Source organism: Nicotiana sylvestris, chromosome 7 (assembly GCF_000393655.2).
Source record: "Nicotiana sylvestris chromosome 7, ASM39365v2, whole genome shotgun sequence".
Classification (NCBI taxonomy): domain Eukaryota; kingdom Viridiplantae; phylum Streptophyta; class Magnoliopsida; order Solanales; family Solanaceae; genus Nicotiana; species Nicotiana sylvestris.
In genome coordinates this window covers 143,699,805-143,723,934 of record NC_091063.1, presented here as the reverse complement: position 1 = coordinate 143,723,934, position 24,130 = coordinate 143,699,805, and the positions used below count along the sequence as shown (strand labels likewise).

Sequence of the window (24,130 nt, the reverse complement as noted above, 5' to 3'; positions counted from 1 at the left end):
AATGCATTCCAATCTATCTTTTTTTCAGTTGCTTATTTTCTCCCCCTAATGTTGGATATACTGATTCATCAAAATGGCAATCAGAAAATCTTGCCGTAAATAAATCTCCAGTCATCGGCTCTAGATATTTTATAATAGAAGGAGATTCATATCCAACATATATCCCCAACCTTCTTTGAGGACCCATCTTTGTGCGTTGTGGTGGAGCAATTGGAACATATATCGCACAACCAAAGATCCTAAGATGGGAAATATTTGGCTCCTGACCAAAAGCCAATTGCAATGGGGAGACTTTATGATAACTTGTGGGCCTTATCCGCACAAGTGCTGCTGCGTGCAAAATAGCATGACCCCATACTGAAATGGGAAGTTTTGTTCTCATAAGCATTGGTCTAGCAATTAATTGGAGGCGTTTGATCAATGATTCTGCTAGACCATTTTGTGTATGAACATGAGCAACCGGATGCTCAATTGTTATCCCAGTTGAAATACAATAATCATTAAAGGCTTGGGATGTAAACTCACCAGCATTATCAAGACGAATTGTCTTAATTGCATAATCTGGAAATTGTGCTCTTAGCTTTATTATTTGAGCCAACAATCTCGCAAATGCCATATTGCGAGTTGATAGTAAGCACACATGTGACCATCTTGTAGATGCATCTACCAAAACCATATAATATTTGAATGGTCCACATGGAGGGTGAATGGGCCCACATATATCACCCTGTATACGTTCCAGAAATGCAGGGGATTCCATCCTAACTTTAATAGTTGATGGTCTAATAATTAATTTTCCTTGAGAACACGCAGCACAAGAGAATTCCTTAAATTGAAGAATCTTCTGATTCTTCATTGCATGTCCATGTGAATTCTCAATTATTTTACGCATCATATTAGAACCAGGATGGCCCAACCGGTCATGCCAAATAATAAAATTATCTTGATTAGTAAACTTCTCGTTTACTATGGCATGTGTTTCAATCCTGCTAATACTTGTGTAGTATAAGCCGGAGGAAAGAGCAGGTAACATTTCAAGCACATATTTCTTACCGGACATTATTGTAGTAATATAAAGATATTCAATCTTTTCATCATTTGTAGTCTCAATATGATAGCCATTTTGGCGAATATCTTTGAAACTTAATAAGTTTCTTTGAGATTTACTACAATATAGTGCTTCATCAATAGCCAAATTTGTTCCTCCTGGTAGTAATAAATTGGCTCTTCCAGAACCTTCAATTAATCTTGTACTACCGGATATTGTATTAACATTCGCTTCTTTCATTACCAAATAAGAGAAATATCTCTTATCTTTTAAAATAGTGTGTGTTGTAGCACTATCCAGAAGACATATATCATCTTTATTAATCTTGAGTCCAACTGAAGACTAGGGAATTTTCATATTCTTCATAAAAAAAAATAATACATCATAAGAAATATGAAAGACAAGCGAAAAAAAACATTAAGAAATACATTAGGAATGTAGAAACTAGCAACACATGATGCATTAGGAAAATACACTCAAGAAAAATAAACTAGTTGCAAACATAAAAATAACAACTTTTATAGCTTCATTCCCCAGTAAGATGATTAGTTCTTCAGTCAATATCCTCAAAGAAGTCTCCAACTTCTAAATGAGTAATATTTGTTAGGCCTTCAAAATCATCATCTTTATATGCAAGATGTGCCTTAGAATCATATTTATTTGAGGGACCTGCTTCATCATCATTATTTTGAAAGGTCAAGTGTGCCTCCACATTATTATTTTTTTTTTGAGGGAGGCTTGATAAAGTTTGACAAAATGTTCTGGCGTACGACAAATGTGTGCCCAATGACCTCTCATACCACATCGGTGACACATACTAGCTTTACCTTTTGAATGATTAATTTGAGAACCCTTATTGTTCTCCAATTTATTTCCACCATAATGACGATAATTGTTTCGCCCCCTGCCACGTCCACGTTTACGACCATGTCCACGACCACGGTAATTATTTTGTTTTCTTTCAAACTTTATGTTGCTACAACATTCACTTCCGGAAATGGAGCTGACCCAGTGGGACGGGCTTCATGATTTTTCATTAATAGAGTATTATTCTGCTCAGCCACAAGTAGGCATGTGATTAACTCAGAATATTTCTTAAAACCTTTTTCACGGTATTGTTGTTGTAGCACCACATTTGAAGCGTGAAAAGTAGAAAATATTTTTTCCAATAAGTCCTCATCTGTGATAGTGTCTCCACATAATTTTAATAGAGAACTTACTTTAAAGATAGCAGAATTATACTCACTTACGGTTTTAAAGTCTTGCAACCTTAAATGTATCCACTCATACCGAGCTTTCGGTAATACCGTAAGTTTTAGGTGGTCATATCGATCCTTCAAATTAATCCATAATTCAAGTGGATCTTTTACGGTTAAATATTCAGTTTTTAACCCTTCATGTAGATGATGACGAAGGAAAATCATGGCATTTGCTTTATCCTGATTTGATGCTTCATTTCCTAGTATAATACTATTTCCAAGACCTTTAGCGTCAAGGTGAATTTCAGCATCAAGAACTCATGATAAATAGTTCCTTCCGGTGATGTCAAGTGCCACAAATTCAAGTTTTGATAATTTGACATAGTGAAAACTATCATAAAAGATGAATAAGTTAGAGAAATAATTATAATAATAAACAATTAATGAAAACAAACGATTAAGGTAAAAGAAATGAAAATAGAGTTATATCATGTTAACAATCTACTATTTCGTCTATTGATGCAGGGCTTTACCTTCTAGTTGTACTATACCAGCCATCTATTTCGTATTTCGTATTTCGTATTCTGTATTTCATATTTCATATCTCTTATATATTGTTGTTATTTTTATTACGCATTTTTATGGTACTAATATATCATCTCCTATTGCTTTTTTGAGCCGAGGGTCTCCTGGAAACAGCCTCTCTACCCTTCGGGGTAGAGGTAAGGTCTGCGTACATATTACCCTCCCCAGACCCCACTTGTGGGATTATACTGGGTCGTTGTTGTTGTTGTTGTAATCTACTATTTCATTTTATTCTTGCCATAAAGTAGAAATTACATACTTGTTTCATTTCACTTTATATTATTGATATATATATGTTAATAGAATTGAACGTGACTAACGTTATTTATATGTTCCAATAAATATAAAGTATTTAAAAAAATTATTGCTTGTCAATTCATTTCTCACAGTTCTTCAAAATGCCTTAAAGATATGTTTTGATCTAGGAGTTGAGGTCCTCTAAGAGTTGAGCACAGAAGGAAATAGTTATTTAATCACTGCAATGTACTTAAACTATTTAAGATGCCCAAGCGCACAAGTAATCTTCAAACAGTGAGCATATGATATGTACTGCCATAAATAAGATGATTATAATGATACATACCTTAATAAAATATGGCTCAACTTAGCAGGAGTTAAGAATAAAATTAGAGTTTCGAGCTGATAACGTGTTATAAAATAAAAGTAATGCAGTAAAATGTAAATAAGAAGAGATAGAAAGAAGGGAGAAGTGTTTTCTTCTTTCACTTTGGTGTATTTTTCCATTGCAATTACATGACCTTTTATATGCATAAAAAGTAAAGATGATGGACATAAAGTAGGAAATTTAATCTTTAAATTATTCACAACATGAACATCCAATGTAGTATCAAAAGTAGTATCCAATGTACAAACTATTCATTAACACTTCTTATATTGTTTGTGCAGTTTTATTCCTGAACAACTTCTTTAATTCCATAATGACAAGAAGAAAACCACAAAAATCACCTTAGCCAAAGCGAAGGTTCGTTAAATGTTTTCAGTCAGTCGTCCCTTTCTATGCAGAGGTCCATTTTGCTTAGCTGTCTCTCTGACCACCATCTTCTACATTTTTTTTGTATGAAATAATATTCGGTATCTTAACTATTTTATTCGGTATCCCATTAAAACTTAGATCGATTGAAAGAAGTCACTGAACACCACCCTCTACATATACCTATAGAATTTAACTTATACTCCCTCCGTCTCAAATTATGTCATGTTTTTCCTATACACGCACTTTAAAAAAATATTAACTAAAAGAGATTTTAAATTATTTTACCCTTATTTATGTCTTAAGATATAATCTATCTTCATTAAATATATACTCTATTTATGTATTATCTCCTTTTTCAAGATCAATTACTATTAAGAATTAAATGAAAAAAATATTATTTTGTCTTAAAATTCTAAAATGATAAATAATTTAAGATAATTATTTTTAAAAATTACGACAAATAATTTGAGACAGAGAGAGTATATAAACATGGCCAAATTTTTTACAATTTCGATGTATTTTAACTTGTTATAATAGTTACTTATATGTTTTACTTTTAAAGTCATTAATAATCCATCACTTTTTATTATGTTGTTTATATATATATATATATATATATATATATATATATATATATATTTTAGATAATTCGAAGTGAAAATTATTTATACGGTCAATATATAAGAGATAACCTCATACCTGCATTATATATAATCCAAAGTTTATCTAGTTGTATGTATATACAAAATAGACCGTTGTGTATAGATCAAGGAGAAGACAAAGCATGCGCACATTAGTTACTGGTATTATTTTTTTGGATCAGAAAAGAAAAGGTTACTAAAGTAGGCACTGTGCACCACACACACACAGTCACACACTACCCCCCCCCCTGTCGGATAATATACTTTGGCTAACAAAAGGAAACGAATCTCTTGCCTTTTTAGCAACCCCAAAACCTTTTTTCTTTTACAATTATTATTATAAAAGCTTTAACTCATTAATGAACACAATTTCTTAAGTAATAAAAAATAAAGAATCACCAACAATATATTCTTGCGGTCCGGCCCTTCCCGGGACCCCACGCATAGCAGGAGCCCTTTTTTTCTTCGAGTTGCCCTTTAATCACCAACAAGGATTATTGCGGGGTAAATAAGATCCCAACTCTTAATTAAAGATTTCGGTTGAGTTTTACAAATAGAAAAAATTATAGTAAGAAGCGTTTTTTTTTAATGGGTCTTATACTGTATAATTTTGAATTAGTCAGATTTCAATATAAATATCTGAAACCTAATGAAAAAAAGAATCCGGAAAAGAAAAGGGAAAAATATAACAATTAATGTGTAAAACTTGTGAATTATTCGTATTTCAGTGCCAGCTGTGTTTCTAATTCTATGGCTGTAAAGTACTGTGGGTCTTTTTAGCAATCGTATACTTTCACAGTAATTATCACTATTACCCCTGTACTTTATACTTCTGTAGTTTCTAGTACCTACATTTTTGTGTTTTTGTATGAAAAAGTGCAACGTAAGTTTTGCTTTGCAATAGTTAACTCGGCCTTCATCTCTCTACAATCATTGTGTTCTATGACATTTCAAAAACCATAATGGTTAGGGAAAAAGTTCGATATAGACACTATAGACGCATAATGCGTCGTTCAAAAGCTAATAATTATGCAATGCTTTACTTAAGTTCATTAGTGTTTTGTGGGACATCTTAATTTTTTGAAGTTAAACTGCACAAATCATAAGTCCTATATATGAAGAAAAAAAAAAAAAGGAAGTTAAAGAACGTGACTTACTTTTTACATTGATTTAACTTTTCATCTTTTGGACTTTCACAATAAGCATGACTACTTTTTCAATAACAATTCTTGAATATAGTTTGAGTAAACAACAATAGTATATCCGGAGGCGGATCTAGGATTTTTATAATATAAGTGCACCACTAAAAAAGGAGTAAAAAGAAAGTATTAAGTGAGACGTGATCCTTAGTCCTCTAGGTAAATAACTCATCATTCAACCAAGTGCACCATTTAGCCTCTTTGGAGCATGGGTGCCAGCAGAGAATACTAGACCAATTCCAAAAAAAATATACATTAAATACCTATCTTGACGGAAAGATCATGGGTTCATGTGCCCCGTCAATTTGCCTGCAAATCCGCCCCTGAGTATATGTGCTAATTGTTTGTACCTTAATTATTCTATTAATTACCTATTAATCTCTCTATATATATGTAATGTAATAGTTTTATCCATGAAGTCTTATACAAATAAAAATAAATAATCTAATATATTTGTTTCAGCATACCATTGGCCACAAGGGCAAAATCCTTACTAACAAAAAAGAGTGTGAACAACTTTGTCTCAATCTATGTGACACACTTTTTTTTTAGTCTGTCAAAGTTATAATGCATTTATCATTTTATCCTTATTGTGATAATTTATAGTCAAACAAATATATATGACTTGTTTTAGACCATAAATTACAAAAATATTTTATTGTTTAGTAAATTTTGTGTTCGATCAAATTATGTAACATAAAATGGGATGAAGAGAGTACAATTTATACCAATAGGACTAAATATGATAATATGAGAAAGTAGGAGGACATTAAGATAAAGATAAAAGAATCTCATTTTATATTCCCTCAGTCAGCAGCCACTGAAGGGAAAGTGAATCAGAAGAGTTGCACAAAACAAGTAAAACTTGCATTTAATTTTCACAACCTCCAAGTCCAACCTACCACTCCCCCCATATCACCACCAGTCCACCATCCTCTTACCCATTTCCCCAGGCATTCTCCTTCTTCTTTCTCAGCACTCAACTCAAACCCTAGAAAATTCCACTATAAGATATATAAATACCCTCAATATTATACTTATATATCAGCTTTCTTGATATTTCTCTCTATATGGGTTCATCTAAAAAGAAACCTTGGTAAATCCAGCACAAAAAGGGTAAAAAAAAGTTACAGCTTCTTTAGCTCAAATCAAGCCAAGATCAAGAATGGGTACTTTATCAACATTCAGGTACCTTACAGTGTTCTTTTACTTGTGTTTTTACTTCAGAATCAGCCTATCTGAGGAACAAAACATGTCATTTGATTTTGAGAATTTTGGTAAAGATTCAAACTTTAAGCCAGAACTTGCACTTTATGGTGATGCTAAGGTTGTTAATGGTGGTATACAAATGAGTGGTTCAATGGGTTTTAGTTCTGGAAGAATCTTGAATAAGAAACCCATTAAGCTAGTGGAGAAAAATCCAAGAAAAATGGTGTCTTTTTCAATGCATTTTGTCTTTTCCTTATCAAGAGAAAATGGGGATGGCTTTGCTTTTGTAATGGTACCAATTGGATATCCATTTAATATGTTTGATGGTGGCTCATTTGGGCTATTGGGTGTTAGAAAAATGAAGTTTCTTGCTGTGGAATTTGATACATTCTTGGATAAGAAATATGATGATGTGAATGGAAATCATGTTGGTGTTGATTTAAGCAGCTTTGTATCTGTCAAAGTAAGCAATCTTAGCTCTGTTAAATTGAGGCTGAATAGTGGTGAAAAGTTACAATCTTGGATTGATTATGAAGCAAGTTCAAAGAGATTAGAAGTCAGATTAAGCAAATTAGGTGACATTAGGCCACTTAATCCATTGGTTTCTTGCCCTATTGACTTGTCAAGAATGTGGAAAGAGGAAGAATTATATGTGGGGTTAAGTTCTTCAACCGGAAATTCCACTCAAAAATGCAATATCTACTCATTGGGATTTAAGATAAGGACTGCACCAAACTGGATGCATTCTGAGCCATTGGATCCACAAGCATTTGAAGGTGAAAAAAAACAGTTGAAAGTACATAGCAAAAGTGATTGTGCTTTGAGAATTCTTGGTGCTTTGCTTTTTGGTACTGGATGTGGAGCATTAGGGGCATTCATTGTGGTAATTGTTTGGACCATTTTAGGGAGTAGGAGGCCAGTGGCACCAGAAGATCCAGCAGTGGAAAATAATAATAGTAAGGAATTTGATGAGTACAAAAAGTTCAATGTAGTTGTAGATAAAGCCATCGAAGATGGTAAGAGTAAGAATTTAGGTACTTGACTTATTTGGGAGTTTAATTTTGTTGGTTAAATTGTCTGTAATTAAGTTTTGTGCTATTGTTCTTGTTTTGTTTATGTAGCTGTAATTTAATGATCAACTATCCAAGTGTAATCTGCTAACTATTGCTCAATGGTATGGTCATTAATATACAGCTTCAGATTGGAAGACTGAAGTCTTACTAGTTCATAAATGTTTCAAGGTTTTTACTGATTTTTGTGTTTTATCTAGTTTCTCTCTTTTGAGACTGTTATGTGAAATGGCTATATCAGGATCTTTAACTCTTTCTATTTCTCTTCTTGACCTATAATGAATTTTAGTTGGAGAGTGAAAACAAATAATTTAGTAATTTGTTATAATCAGTAATATTATACTGATTCTTTACCGTATCATTGTGTATAACTTAATATCTATCTTGTTAATACGGTAGAACTTCGTAGAATAGCTAATATCATTGCCAATATAAACTGCGCTATTACTGTTAAGTGTTAAAGTCATCAAATGTGGCTTTTTAAAAGGTAATACAGAGAAAGTGCAGGGAAAAGAGACAAGCATCTTATGAATATATGCTAAATATTAGGGTGGTCAGTGGTTTGGTTCGGCTGGTTATTTTATAATATTTGTCCCATACTAATTTTTCAATTATTCTATTATGTATAATCGAAATTAGTCTTTTAGAAATCATACCAATCATGTCGGTTTCTCTTCGGTATCGGTACAATTCGGTTAATTTTTTATATTTTTAAATACCATTTAAAAAGTCACTAGTAGAAGCAGAATATAATAACATATGTATTTTTATTGGACTTAGTAAAACTCACTAAATATTTTTATTATTTAAATGGTGATGAATTAAGAAAACATGAAAGGCCCAGAGTATAAATCCATCAACTATTTTACAACAACGTAAAAAAAAACTAAGCAAAGACCAAGAAAATATAAATCACACAAGTGGAAAAATACTAAGCAAATTGGGACTGAAGAATAAAGTCTATAGAAAATTAAATATTTGAAAATATAAATTTAAATCACACGAAAAGAAAAATATTAAATACATTGTAGTTTACTACTCAATCACTAGAATATTTTTTTTTTGATAAGGATCACTAGAATATCTTGTGCTTGCTAGTGAATATACCGAAAATTAAAAAATATATATAGTTTCAATAGGAGTAGTATAAGAGGTTGGGGAATTAGGATTTTTTTTATAAGGATCACTAGAATACTTGTTGGATTCATGATTCCAAGGCCCAAGGAAAATTTTAATGTATTATTATTTTTAAACTTAATATATAATTTTTTCATGTAATTTTATTGGTACGGTTCGGTATTTTTTTCAGTTTATTTTCATAAAATAAAAAATCTACCCTAATTATCCGTACGGTTATAAATTTATATAAAAACTTATGTTTTATTAAAAGAAACCTGATAATCAATTCGGCACGATACGATCGATTTTTAAATATCACACCTATCGTATTGGGGAAAGTTCTTGAAAGACAATTATAAGTGAAAAGTGCTTTTGTTTAAGGGAAATTTTAGAATGATTATATTTAGGCCTGCACTTCTTGGTGTTCTTGAAATTAAATGGGGAAAGTTTAACAACTTCAATTAAATACCCGTCGAAGGTTGAGTTAAGTTATGCAAAAAGCTACAATGTCCACAATACAAGGAAAAAATAAAAAATCTTGATAGCCTTGTTCAAAAGTTGCTTGGGCTTATTTTCTGGAGAAGCCCTCATTTTATGCCGATTAATTCTAAATTATTTACCCTTTAATGCTCAGACCCAAATTATTTATTACTCCTATTCATGCGGCCTAAATTATTTACCTGATTATTCATTTATTCTATTAAAATAGCTCTTCTTTAACCACTGAGAATTTGGACGAGGGCACAACTTCAGGTTTCCCCTAATAGGTAGTTGATGACTCTATAGGAGCAGAGAAATTTGGGTGAAAACCCAAGATTAAAGAAAGCTTGGTCTTAGTTTTAGTAACTCCAGATCCTTGAATTATTTCCTTATCTGCTACTTCTTGACTTACATGTAATTTGTTCTTACAAAATTGTTCTTTCATTTCCCTTATAACCTTCTTCAAAAGGAAATTAGATCTAATTATCTGAGAAGTTGACCTTTGGCTAGTTTTAATTATGCTCCACTTTTTCTTGATTGTTCTTTCCCTAGCTCTTCCTCGTCTTAGCCCTTGAATTTAAAATTTTTATTTTGAAGATTTCTTATTTGATTCAAAGTGGGTCCTGTTAAATATTGCTTATAATACCTTCTGAAAGTTCATACTGAAATTTAATAGTATTTGGAGCTGATTTGAGGTGATTGAGATCGAAATTTTTAGCTGAAAATTGAAGAAGAACACTACTACCCAATAGTCTACTGCTACGGTATACAATATGCTGTAGGAGTATATAGCTATACTGCAACAATATATTATTATAATTTACAAATATATTGCAACGATATATTGTAATAATCGAAGAAGAACACACTTACCTAACAGTATATTGCTATAGTATACAATATACTATAGGAGTATATAGTTATACTGCAACAATATACTATTATAGTATACAATATATTGTTATAGTATACTGTGATAGTATGCAATATACTGTTATATACTATAATAGTATACTTATTACCCGTAAATTCACTTGCCTTTTCCTTTTTAATTTGCTTTAAGCTTTTACCCAGCGTGAAGGGCAAATTGAAAATGCAAATATATATATATATTGATAACAACACGATAGAGGATTCAAGAATTACTAAAGAAAAACAAGAAAATCAAGAAACGTGCGGAAGCTAAAAGAAAATAAAGAAACGAAAAAAGACGGAAAATTAAAGATAGATTGAATTCAAGAAATGGTTTCTTGAATTCCAGAAGTCTATTCTTGAAATTGAATCCTAACAACAACAATTAGCTAACAAAGAACTAATCGCCTTTGGTAGAGAATTAAAAAAACAAGAGATAGATTGTGAAACCCGATCCTTTAGAATAACAAGAACAACAATAAGCCTAAATTTATCACCTTTCTTGAATATCTAGAAGTGATCTAAGATTTCAAAAGAGTTTAATCTTTCCACCTTAAGTTGAGTCTTGAAGGTTGAAAAATAAATTCAAGAGTAGCCCACACACAAGAGTGCAAGAAAAATCTCACAATTTTTATTGATAATAATCTGAATAATCTGAGTCTAAAAATAAAGAAGATACCCCTTATATAGGTAGGAGGGAGTCACAAAATTAAGGCTAAAAAAACAAGGAAATAAAGTCCTAAACTACTTTGGGCAACAAGTCCAACTACCTTAGGAAAAGAAAAATACTAGGAAGCAAAAACCAAGTCATTCTTGGAAAGTAATTCCAAATATCTTAGGAAAAGAAAACATAACCTTAACTAACTAGGAAAGCAATAAATATAGTCCTAAAATATATGAGAATAAGTCTCAAACCAATCTTGAATAGAATCTTAGAAATCTTGAAGGAAATTTGCAAGCAACTTGACACCAACTTGCACTCAACATGTAGCACCCTTCTTGGACATCAAGTAAGTCCTTTTTATGCTATTAAAACGTGGTTTTATGTAGGATTTCATGGGCTGCAATTTTGGACACATTTTAGATGTCAAAATTGTCCAACAGTAGTCTGATTTGGACTTTCTTCAGAGGATGTTTCTTGGGATCTAATCCACCTCTTCTTGGACATGAACTTGGGCCATAAAATAATTATAACACCTAGATAACTCATATACTTTATCCTTAAGCTCTTCCTGTCAACTAACAACTTCTTTGATCGCTCCTGAAGTCCAATGACCTTGTTTTGCAGCTTTTTAGCTTGAGATCTTGTGAAAGGCCCTCTTTGAGATTCCAAAGCTTCATCCTTGTCCTTGAATAGATTTGATCTTCCTAGGATGCTATCATTCCCCTCTTCTTGAAGAAAATTCATCCTCGAATTTCGACCTTGCAAGAAAACGAAGACATGCACTAGTAAATGGCATTCACTAATCTAAAAAAATGGTAAAAATAAAACAAGATAGTGACCATGTGTCCACTTAACCCAATTAAGCCTAATAGGAGTAAATACTCCTTTATAAAGCATATGGACATCATTATCCCAATAATTTTATGCCTACTTAGATTTGTCCCATAAAAACCTCTCTTAAGATAGTCAAAAAATGTGCATGACAATGAAATTACAAAAGATTGATCATGCGTCCATTTAAAACAAGTATCTTTATCACATGTATCAAATAAGACACTTTTATTATATAGTCAAATATCAATTACAAATTTTATGGATTCTTCTACATATAAATTATTCAAAGAAGCACATAAATTCACAAGAAGGTTAGAAGAACCCATAAATTCCAAAATAAAAATTTCAATATATTCAAGCTCATGATTATAACTTTCCCCAATAATATTCGCAATGTCAATAGATTTTACATAATTGCTCAAACCGTCATAGAAAGAGTCATAGATAGGTTCATGAAAGAGTATTTGATGACTAATGTCACAATAATCATGCATACCTTCTTTACTAGAAGCAATCACTTTTACAGGCTCACAATCAACATGACTAGAGAAATGATTTCCCATCAAATAACAAAACTTACATTCTAGCAATTTATCACATGAAAACTCATTAGGCACTTGAATAAGAGAATAAAGAATATTTAACTCATTAGCAAGTCTCTTTTCATAAATTTTATGCCTCTTTCCACCAAGTTGGAATGCATAATCATCTATGTCATACTCAATTTCAAAAGGAAGCAAATTACTCTTGCACTTGAACTTAGATATTACAGTTAATGACTTGATATGCATCAAAATATCATCATCCACAAAAATTATAAAGTCACTAACATAAGAAGTTAGAGTATAGTTCATTACCTCCAAAAATATCTTAGGTGTCTTAGAAAAGCCAAGAATTCGAATAAACCAATTATACATACCATACTTGGACTTATTTACCAATGTAACATCTTCACCTTGTATTCTTTTATGCAATGGCTCCAACTTAGCAATGCATTTAGGCAATTCCATGTCATAAACCACTATCTCTTGCGCCTCACCTATCCTTTTAGAAGGTCTTTCAACATGTGGCTGCACAAAAACACAAGAACTAAAATAAGAAAGAGTTAATGGGTTAGGAAGTAAAGAACATGTTTTTTTACTTACACTCTCTTTGGCTTTTATCTCAAGACTAACTTTTTCCTCACCCTTAGCCTCTTTTCTCTCACTAAAGTTTTCTTCTTTTTCTTCACTCAAACCCTCATATTTTTCTCTCTCTACCTCACATACTTTTGTTATCTCATTGCCTTTCCTCTTTTCTTTTCCCTCAAGCTCACTCTTTTTCTCACTTGACATCTCATTCTCTTCACTCAACACAACCTCTCCTTTTTCCTCTCTTGGGATGTCGACATGCACTCCCTTACTCCTCTCATTCTTTTCTCTCTCATATTTTTCCATATTCTCTTTAACTGTCTTTTCATCTTCACAAATTTGTGAGGGAGTCAAAGGTCCAAGAATGAGTTTCTTCCCGTTAATCTCAAAAGAGTATCTATTTTTTCCCAGGTTATACGAAGCTCTTCTGTAAACATACCATGGCTTTCCCAACAAGACATGATAATTATTCATGGGAATCACATCACACCAGATTGCATCCCCATACCTTCCAATAGAGAATAGTAATAACACACTTTTATCTACCTTTACTCCTCCAAACATGTAGGGTTTAATATGCTCAACATAGGGCAAGTTCAATTTCTCAACCATATAAGTGCTAATTGAGTTATAGCTAAACTCTTTGTCAATTCTAAGGGTACAAATTGCAGACATCACTTTAGCTCTTATTTGAAAAATAACTTTACCATTGTCTTCCTTCCATTCAGTATACTGTAAGTTCGACTTTTCAAGTTGTTGAGTCATAGCTCGCCTCATTTCACAATAACTACCTGTTTGAAACATCTTGAACAAAGATTAGAAGAATTATTTCTCTCTCAAATATTGCTTTTTTCCTTCTATTCTCACCTCTCTTGCCTTTTTCCACTCAATTCAACTCTTGGTCGTTAATCTTTAGATTTATTAATAAACCTACCTAGTCACAACCTTAGTGATAAGAATATGGAGTTAGAAAAAGAAAGAAAAGTGAATGGCCAAACCTAGGAAGAATAGGAATTGGTTAGTAGAAAAAAAAAAGAATTTTAAGAAACCCAAAACCCACAAGAATAAGGAAAGAAGTTTCTTTAATCTTCAAGAACAAGGATCCCCTTTTCTTGTTTCCTTTCTTGACTTGGAAACCAAATAATACTTGAATTCTAAAAATAATAATGAGCAATAACACTCTTTTTTGGGCTGATTTTCGTTTTTTTCAATTTTTTTTTTTGCTCAAGAACCTCCCAAGATTATCAAGATTGAAATCTTGATTAGCCTATGCTCTGATACCACTTGATAACAACACGATAGGGGATTCAAGAATTACTAAAGAAAAATAAGAAAATCAAGAAACGTGCGGAAGCTAAAAGAAAGTAAAGAAACGAAAAAAGACGGAAAATTAAAGATAGATTGAATTCAAGAAATGGTTTCTTGAATTCAAGAAGTCTATTCTTGAAATTAAATCCTAAGAACATAATTAGCTAGCAAATAACTAATCGTCTTTGGTAGAGAATTAAAAAAAATAAGAGATAGATTGTGAAACCCGACCATTTAGAATAACACGAACAACAATAAGCCTAAACTTATCACCTTTCTTGAATCCCTAGAAGTGATCTAAGATTTCGAAAGAGTTTAATCTTACCACCTTAAGTTGAGTCTTGAAGGTTGAAGAATAAATCCAAGAGTAGCCACACACAAGAGTGCAAGAAAAATCTCACAATTTTTATTGATAATAGTCTGAATAATCTAAGTCTAAAAATAAAGAAGATACCCCTTATATAGGTAGGAGAGAATCACGAAATTAAGGCTAAAAAAATAAGAAAATAAAGTCCTAAACTACTTTGGACAACAAGTCCAACTACCTTAGGAAAAGAAAAATACTAGGAAGCAAAAACCAAGTCATTCTTGGAAAGTAATTCCAAAAATCTTAGGAAAAGAAAATATAACCTTAACTAACTAGGAAAACAATAAATATAGTCCTAAAATATATGGGAATAAGTCTCAAACCAATCTTGAATAGAATCTTGGAAATCTTGTAGGAAATTTGCAAGCAACTTGGCACCAACTTGCACTCAACATGTAGCACCCTTCTTGGACATCAAGTAAGTCCTTTTTATGCTATTAAAAACGTGATTTTATGTAGGACTTCATGGGCTGCAATTTTGGACACATTTTAGATGCCAAAATTATCCAACAGTGGCCTGATTTGGACTTTCTTCAGAGGATGTTTCTTTGGATCTAATCCACCTCCTCTTGAACATGAACTTGGGCCATAAAATAATTATAACACCTAGATAACTCATATACTTTATCCTTAAGCTCTTCCTCTCAACTAACAACTTCTTTGATCGCTCCTGAAGTCCAATGACCTTGTTATGCAGCTTTTTAGCTTGAGATCTTGTTAAAGGCCCTCTTTGAGATTCTAAAACTTCATCCTTGTCCTTGAATAGATTTGATCTTCCTAGGATGCTATCATATATATTATAGTATGCTATATAATGTAACGGTATACTCTTATAATTAGACCCTTTTAGAATTTTTTGAAATTCTTATTGACAACTGATATTATTTCAGTTTAATAATTGAATTAAATTTTTTTAACTCTTTGCATACAATTGTATACCCTGTTGGTATGGCTATATACTATACTGGTATCATATGTTAGTTAATAATTTTTTGGTTGTATTAGCTACATTTAATTGGTACACAATTTGATTTTTCTTTAGTAATAGTATAAAAAACTAATAAAAATAGTGAAAACAGTAAATGAAATTAGATTATGAAGAGAAAAAGAATATAAAAAAAAGAAGTTAAATAAAATCAGAAAAGGAAAAAAGATAAAAATAAGAAGAAAATGAGAAAAAAGGAGAAAAGAAAAAAAGAAGAAAAAAAGAAAGAAAAGAAGCATAGAAATAAAAAAGAATTGGAGAATAAAGAAAAAATTCCCCACAAAAACTATTATCGGTAGAAAATGTAATTAGTTTATGGGTAAAAAAATAAATGAATAGATAAAGATAAATAATTTTATTTTTGTGGAAACTCTGTCAAAACCCCTATTTTCTGAGGAGAAAGCCCTACTTAGAAAACGACTAATCAAATCAATGTGGGGATGAAATTGTGTTAATGTCTGTTGATGTAAAAAATTAACAAATGAAAAAGTTATGATTTAAAAATTTCCTTTATTAAGTTTGTTTTCATCAACTTATGATATTTCTTTATTTTTTTTTTCTACTTTCTTATCTGCTACTCGCATTTAGGCCCGACAAATCGCTGCAGGGAAACTCCCTACCCACATTTTCATTCATTCCTAGGATTAAAATCCGAGACAAGGGTAGGGAAATCCTATTCGTCCCGTCACAATTCATGTTGGTAATATTCCTTTAATTAGACAATAACAAAAGGCTAGTGCATATTATTGTGTCTTCTAAAACAAGTGGTCATTTTGTCTTCCCTTGCTCAGTTTGAGAGGAAATGAGGGGGGGGGGGGGGAAAGGAAATAAAAGAGGGGAAATCATTTTCCTCCTGCATTGACAAATTTATTTTCCTGAGGATGTAATGAAATCATAACAATTTCTTTTTCTTTTATTGTTTTTTCATCCGAACCAAAAAAATGAATAAATTTGTTTCTTTCACTTTTCCATTTCTATCTTGCTCCGACAATCATAAATTAGACTAGCATGGGCCGAGGAAAGAGAAAACCCATAGTATAAACCAACTGAATCAAGCCCATTTAACTAGTCATTTGAGGATTGCAAAGAATAATTAACAGCTTAAATTTGAATAAAAAATAAAATTAGCAGTTCTGTAGATGTTTGTCATATGGGCTCATCACTATTTGGCATGTGTTATGATTCCCGCCTTAGGATCATTTTATCAACTTCCTTTCAACATTAGTAGTTTTCTAAATATGTATGGTCAAGAAAAGAAAGAGAGGAAAGGACACATCAAGAGAGGTATTCGAGATACTTGCCGCTGTTAAATTAAATTATCTTAAATAGTTGACCATATTTAAATTGGAGAAAAAAGAAATCCACATAGGTACCATGTAGGAAAATAAAGGTGGGACATGAGGATTTAATGGATTAGGGGCAAATATGATCCTAAAGTATAAGTGTAAGGATAAATATGTCAAAAAGTATGACGAAGGACAAATGTAACCCTCTTTGAAGAGTACAGGGATAAATATGATCCTAAAGTATAATGGTAAGGATAAATATATCAAAAAAGTATAACGAAGGACAAATATAACCATTTTTAAAAAGTATAGGGATAAATATGACCCTTTTCCGTATAAAAATTCGTTGCTAAGCTCAATATTTAGAAGTCGTTAACACAAGATGTTGTGAGTTCGAGTCATCCCAAAACTAAGGCAGGGAGTTCTTCGAATGAGGGATGCCGATGGTCTATTAGAAACAACCTCTCTACTCCAGGGTAAGGATAATATCTGTGTACACATTACCTTTCTCATACCCCACTGATGGAATTATATTAGGTTGTTCTAACACAAGATAGTAAAAGATAGTTGAATATTATAGGAAAAAATAACTATCTTGGATCTCATAAATTTCTCAGGGTCGTTTGGTAGGATGTGTGCGTAGATTTTTGTCCTTGAATAATCTGTTTTACGGTTCTCCGGAGGAATCAACGGAGGTGTGACACCGGTGAATCATATGTACTATTTGGAAGCTCGCAACGAGGGAGGAGCTTCCAAGGGAGGGTGATTTCTTCATGTAAAAAAAGTTGCAAGAAAACGATGGATTTTATTGTCGATGTTGGTGGAGATGGCTCCGGCGAGTCGGATTCGTCACCAGTGAAAAAGAAAAAAGGGTCTGGATTTACAAAAAGAACAAAAAAATAGTATTAGCCTAAGTTATAGTAATAATTAATTAAGGCAAAATACCTTAAATCACCCCTAAACTTGGCTCAGATTATAAATATCCTCCCCGAATTATGCTCGGTCTTAACTACCCCTCAGCTTGGCCTTGTGAGAGCCATTACCCCTAGACGCTGATGTGGCAAAAAGTGTGGTGCACTTACCTGCCAGGTGGATTTTTCTATCTATGTGGCATTTAAAAAAATATATTTTTTTTACCTTTTTAAGAATATTACTTTTTAGATAATTTTTTTTCGAATACTATTTATAATAAATTTTGGATAGAGCTACATTATTTAGGCTAAATATTTTTATTTGACCAAAAATAATAAAGTTTTAGTTAATCTTTTTTTGAATTTGACCTAAAAATAAAAATTTATACAATTGAAATAAATAGTCAAGGCATATAAAAAGTTATAAAAAATACATAGTTTGAAATTTCCTATTTTGGCTATAATTTTCTATATATAGCTCTAAATTACGATGCTCTATTTTTTTTTTAACAGATTTTACCAAAAAAGTAAAAATACATAGTTGAAATAAATAGTAATTGCATCAAAAGAAGAAATAAAAAAAAATGTACAATTGCAAGAAATTACAAGTGCAATTATACACTCTTTTTATTTCTTCTTTTGATGCAATGACTATTTATTTCAACTATATATTTTTTATAACTTTTTAGATATATTTGACTATTTATTTCAATTGTATAAATCTTTATTTTCAGGTCAAATTCAAAAAAAGATTACTAAAATTTTATTAGTTTGGACCAAATAAAAATATTTAGCCTAAATAATGTAGTTATATCCAAGTTTTATTATAAATTTTATTCGAAAAAAATTATCTAAAAAAGTAATATTCTTAAAAAGGTAAAAAGAATATTTTAATTTTCAAAAAAAGCCACAGAGACAGAAAAATCCACGTGGCAGGCGAGTGCACCCACACTTTTTGCCACATAAGAGTCTAGGGGGTAATGGCCCTCAAAAGGCCAAGTTGAGGGGGTAATTAAGATCGGGCATAGTTCGGGGAGGATACTAATAATCTAAGCCAAGTTTAGGGGTGGTTTAAGGTATTTTGCCAATTAATTAACTCTAAAATAATGATATCATATTCAATTAAAAGTTGTGACTTGTATAAACTAATCAGTATAATAAAATATTTCTTCAATCCAGAAACTAGGAATTTAGAAAGATAACGTAGTTTAAATTTTTGTACCACATCATGGATCCATCACATAACTCAAAATTCTCATAATAATAATACACTACCTAATCGACAATAGAACAGAGTGACATGAGTCTTCTATCTATGGATTATGTGTTGAGCTCGAATCATTTCATGTATTGATGTGAGCTTGGCAGCAGTGTAACCCTTGTTGTGAACCAATGAACCCATAATAAGGAAAAGGAAAATATACCTGAGTCTTGATCGGTCGGCACGATATAGCAAAAACAAAGCACCTAGGAAGCTTTGGAATCAGTCAAATGAGAGGATAAATCTGGAGTAGTTACTGGAAATGAATTATCCTTCCCAATCCCTAAAAATATCATTGAAAATACTGATAACACATATTCTGTCGAAAATCATCACCTAAAAAATATTCTAAAAAAGAACAAAACTTGAACGGAATACGAAAGTTACTAGACGAATAGAAAAACACCTATTTTATGGCTTATTTGAAGTAACAGACTCCCCACAAGAGCCCCTTTAATGTATAGGAAAATCCTGCTTGCCAGTCGTTGCAATTATCCCCAAGAAAATTTGGAACATATCTACCACCATTGTCAAGCCAGCATGGGTCACATTAAATATTGCTACCAGTACACACAGGTGTATACCTACTGAGGAACTCATAAGTGGAATCAAGGATGCCTTTTTATAACCGAGTAATCCCTGAGGGCTGGCATTTGGTTTAAGCTCCGTGGATGGACCTCCTCCTCTATTCTTCTCCACTTAAATACCACACTCTTGTTTTCATTAGATTCGAACCCGTGATGTGAGCCTAAACCACGCATCCCGTAGTGGATGTCACTGTTAGACTAAAGCACTGGAGGCAAGTTGGATCAAAGGTACCTGGATGAGCTCGAGCAAATTGCTCAACCAATGCCTGCCATGGTTCTTTGTCTTACCTTATACACTAGGGCATATATAGACCAATAGAATTAACACCTCTAACAAAAAAAAGGACTATATCGAGATAAACCACCCTGTGACTAAAGCCACTAAGTTCTTCACCTTGACAGTCCAACAACAGTTGATTCCAAATAATCAAATGGAACCCAACAAAAGAAAGATCTTAAAAGCTCAAAACAGATGGTGCCTTTAATGCAAAAACTAGACAAAGTGGCATAGGAGGTGTCATTGTCATAAGAAACTATAAGGATTAAAGTTTCTTGAAACTACAAACAATGATATTTAATGGCTAGGAGCTTAAATTAAAGGACTAAAACAGAGGACTGGAGACTGCAGGAGAACTTAATCTAACTCCGCTTGAAATTAACATCAACTCGCAAAACATTATCTATACTTGCACTAACTAATATTCACAAATTTCTCACAGATGATAATAGATTGCAGGTTGCTGCTTGACCACTTGGATAAGCCAGACTACTTGTCACACATCTTCGGGGAAGGGAATCATCGCAAACTGCTTAGTGCATATAGTAGCTTTTTAAGGGAAAATATTGTATCATGATTCTTCCCCTAGTTTTGCTTAGGAAACCTATGTAAAAGACTTAAAAGGAACTAAACATACTAGAATAGTTCCTTCGTGTAACATGAAACATATATAAAATATACCATATATCTTTTCAAACAAATAAATAAATGAAAGACAACAAAAGTAGATACTGGAGAAACTGTACCACATGCGATGGGACTGTGAAAGATGGGCGTAAGAGATTATGGGGTTGACGAAACGACTTGGAAACGTAAAATTTAACAAAATGTGGAGTAATCAGCTTTTACCAAAGCTGAAACAAATTATAAGGTGAGGGCAGTGTTTGGTTCAAGAGCAAGGTGATAATATATATTGGAAGTATAAAAACTATCAGAATTTAAAAAGTTGAACAATGGAGGTAAGCGATTAGTTTTCACTAAAGTTATAAAAACATACCCTGAAAGAAAGGTCTTTGCTAACTACCAAGCAAAACAAGGAAAATAACAATTCTATGTCAGCATGCTAATAGTACTTCAACACCATATCATAGGCCTAAAACACACTCAACGAACTAATCATGGACAGCCATAAGAAGAAGACAAGAATGTTCAACAACTCTAATCCAAGCTCTGAGTTCAAAGGGTTTGTCTTACTGGTGTTGGCCACCAATTTTGGGTAATTGGTAACAAACGTGACCCAACATCTGCTGCTAGTGATCTTGGCCATTCCTTATGCTTGAATAGAGAAGGGCGGGTAGAGCTTTCCACTTCATCCGTTCGTATATTGTACACGACAACACAATCCTTACCTACAAGAAAACATATAAGATCCTTATTATATGGGTGAAAAGCTATTACAGAAACTGAGTTTTTGGTATTGCGCTTAAGTATGGGAACTCTTAACGCTTCGTGTGTAGGGATTCTCTTGTGCACCAATGTCCAATTTCCCATTCTGTAATCATCCTCAAGTTCCCATATACTTATACAAGGATATCCACTTGGTTGCGGAATTAGTTGAGCAAACCGTAGGCGCCCTTGACACACCCCCAATTTACCAGTCAGACAACGAATTTCACGAGCCTCAAGTGGGAAATCAATAACGCATAGAAATCGAGCAGGATCATTAGTGAATGGATCAAACGCGAGAACACAATCAACCACATCGCTTCTCTTATAAGTGAATGTATACAACATCCTCCCACAGGCAACAATCGAAGTCTTACGAGTTAAAATATTCAGATTCCGCGGAGATGTAACAACCAATTTGTTCCACTTTCCTTGCTCAGATGAAAACATCTGGATATTAAACTTGAAATCACCCAAAGGAATAAATCGCAACACAAGATACTCGAAATAATTAGGCTCAATAAAGAAACCAACACCTTCATTTTCTTCAAAATGTGACGCTTCTAAAGGAGCAGGAAGAAGCACAATCCATTGCTTAGTAAAAATATTACATATAAAATAATCAATACCAGAGGATGACTTCCCGGAGCATAAAATTAAGTCACCGTAGGATTCTTCCAATCTAATTCGATAGTCAAGAGGCCGACCTGTATAAAGAAACCCTAAATCCACACGATTTGATAAACCACTTGCAGGGAGAAACTCTAATACATATCGATAATGATCTTCTGCATTTAATAAAAAAGTAAAAAGGGAGGAGTGTTTTGTCGTTCTTGAGATGGTGAGTTTCAGAGGTAGTTACGAAATAATCAGAGGAGATAAGGGAAAACCAGCGTCTGCAGACCAATTTACATCGGGTTGCTTTTCTGGTTGGTAGTCTAATGAGGATTTCAAGCAGCAGTTCATCTGTGAGATTGTTGAAGAAAGATTTGTTCATTTTTCTTGTTCAGAAAATGTCCCATCAGCATATGCTGATGAGAGCTTTTGCCCTAATACTCTAAAAAGCAAAATGAAATGCAAAGAAGAAGAAAGATCTAGAAAATGGGAATATGACCATGTATTAGTGGGGTTATTTCCTTTTTCAGAAAGAGGGCGAATTACATTTTACCCCCTTAACTTTTTAGGATAGGGAATTTAGTACCTCCTAGTCGTTACCTTTTGAAAAGAAAAGAAAGAATTCTGTAGACCCATATTACAACTTGTTTGGATGATTATTGCCTATTGTATTATATCGTATTGTTACTTTAAATACGATATTTTTTTTATTGTTATTTAAATTTAATTGTATCGTATCGTAAAATTTATCGTTACGTAATGACGAAATATGTCACTTTATGTGACGACCCGGCCAGTCGTCTCATGAGTTACCGCTCCGTTTTCCCTATTTCTACTTCTTTATGCTTCGTTATTCGTGTTTTATGGTATCGGGTTGGTCAGATCGAATTCGGAATGATTTTGGTGAGGTTTGAGACACTTAGTTTCTTTTAAGGGAGCTGAAGTTGGAAAAGTCAACCGGATGTTGACTTATGTGTTAGAGGACTCGGATGTGAGTTCCGATGGTTCAGTTAGCTTCATGAGGTGATTTATGACTTAGGAGGTGATTTATGGCTTGAATTGGCGAAGTTGATATTTTGGCGATTTCCGGTTGATAGGCGAGATTTTGATATAGGGGTCGGAATAAAATTACGAGAGTTGCAGTAGCTTCGTTATATCATTTGGGATGTGTGTAAAATTTCAGGTCATTCGAACGTGGTTGGGTTGGGTTTTTTATCAAAAGCGTATTTCGGAAGATTTTAGAAATTTAGGCTTGAATCCGATGTGTTCTGGGTGATTTGATATAGTTTGAGGTGTTTTGATGATTGGAACAAGTTTGAATAAGGTTTTAGGATGTGTTGGTGCCTTTGGTTGAGGTCCCGGGGTCCTCGGGTGAGTTTCGGGTGGTCTATCGGATCATTTTTTGAGTTAGGAAATTGCAGAAAATCTGTGCCAGCAGTTGCAGACATTTTGGTCTTCGCGTTCGTGAGAGGACCCTCGCGTTCGCGAAGAGTCTGCTCAGGGAGGTGGAAGGATAGCCTTTGCGTTCGCGAGGCTGGTGACGTGTTCGCATAGAACGAATTGAAGGGTCAAGCTTCAGTGGAAATTAACCCATCGCGTTCGCGATAGAAGGATCGCGTTCGTGAAGGTTAATCTAGGAAAGGCATCGCATTCGCGCGGGTTGTATCGCATTCTCGTAAGAGAATTTTGGTCAATGGAATTTTTGTGCTTCGCGAACGCGAGGCTTTGACCGCGTTCTCTAAGAAGGAAATTAAGGCCTTGGCAGAATGTTTTTTAACTCGTCTTGTCCGCGATTTTGGGGCTCATTTTCTTCATAGTTGTCCATTTTGGGAGATTTTTGAAGGAGGTTGAAGAGGGATTCAAGGGGAATCGTTGGGAGGTAAGTTTCTTGGACTTAAAACTCGATTGTTATGTGAATTTCACCTAGAAAACCATAGAATCTAAGCCAAAAATTGAAGAACTAGGGCTTGAAATTGGAGACCAAACAATTGGGATTTGAAGGCTCATTTGTGGATGGAATTTGATGTTCTTAGTATGTATGAACTCGTGGGGAGATAAGGAAT

The 24,130-nt window shown here is 33.1% G+C and overlaps 1 protein-coding gene across 1 annotated transcript; it reads left to right on the top strand.

The window, feature by feature from the left end:
- Positions 1–6,488: 6,488 nt before the first annotated feature.
- LOC104211637 (lectin-like protein At3g16530) lies at positions 6,489–8,107 on the top strand. Its single transcript, XM_009760723.2, has one exon. It carries the CDS (start codon positions 6,832–6,834, stop codon positions 7,915–7,917), a length of 1,086 nt encoding a protein of 361 aa, XP_009759025.1. The 5' UTR covers positions 6,489–6,831; the 3' UTR covers positions 7,918–8,107.
- The last annotated feature ends 16,023 nt before the right edge of the window (positions 8,108–24,130 follow it).

Excerpts from the sequence above, each read along its gene's own strand:
- LOC104211637 (XM_009760723.2), top strand. The coding sequence starts at position 6,832 with ATGGGTACTTTATCAACATTCAGGTACCTTACAGTGTTCTTTTACTTG.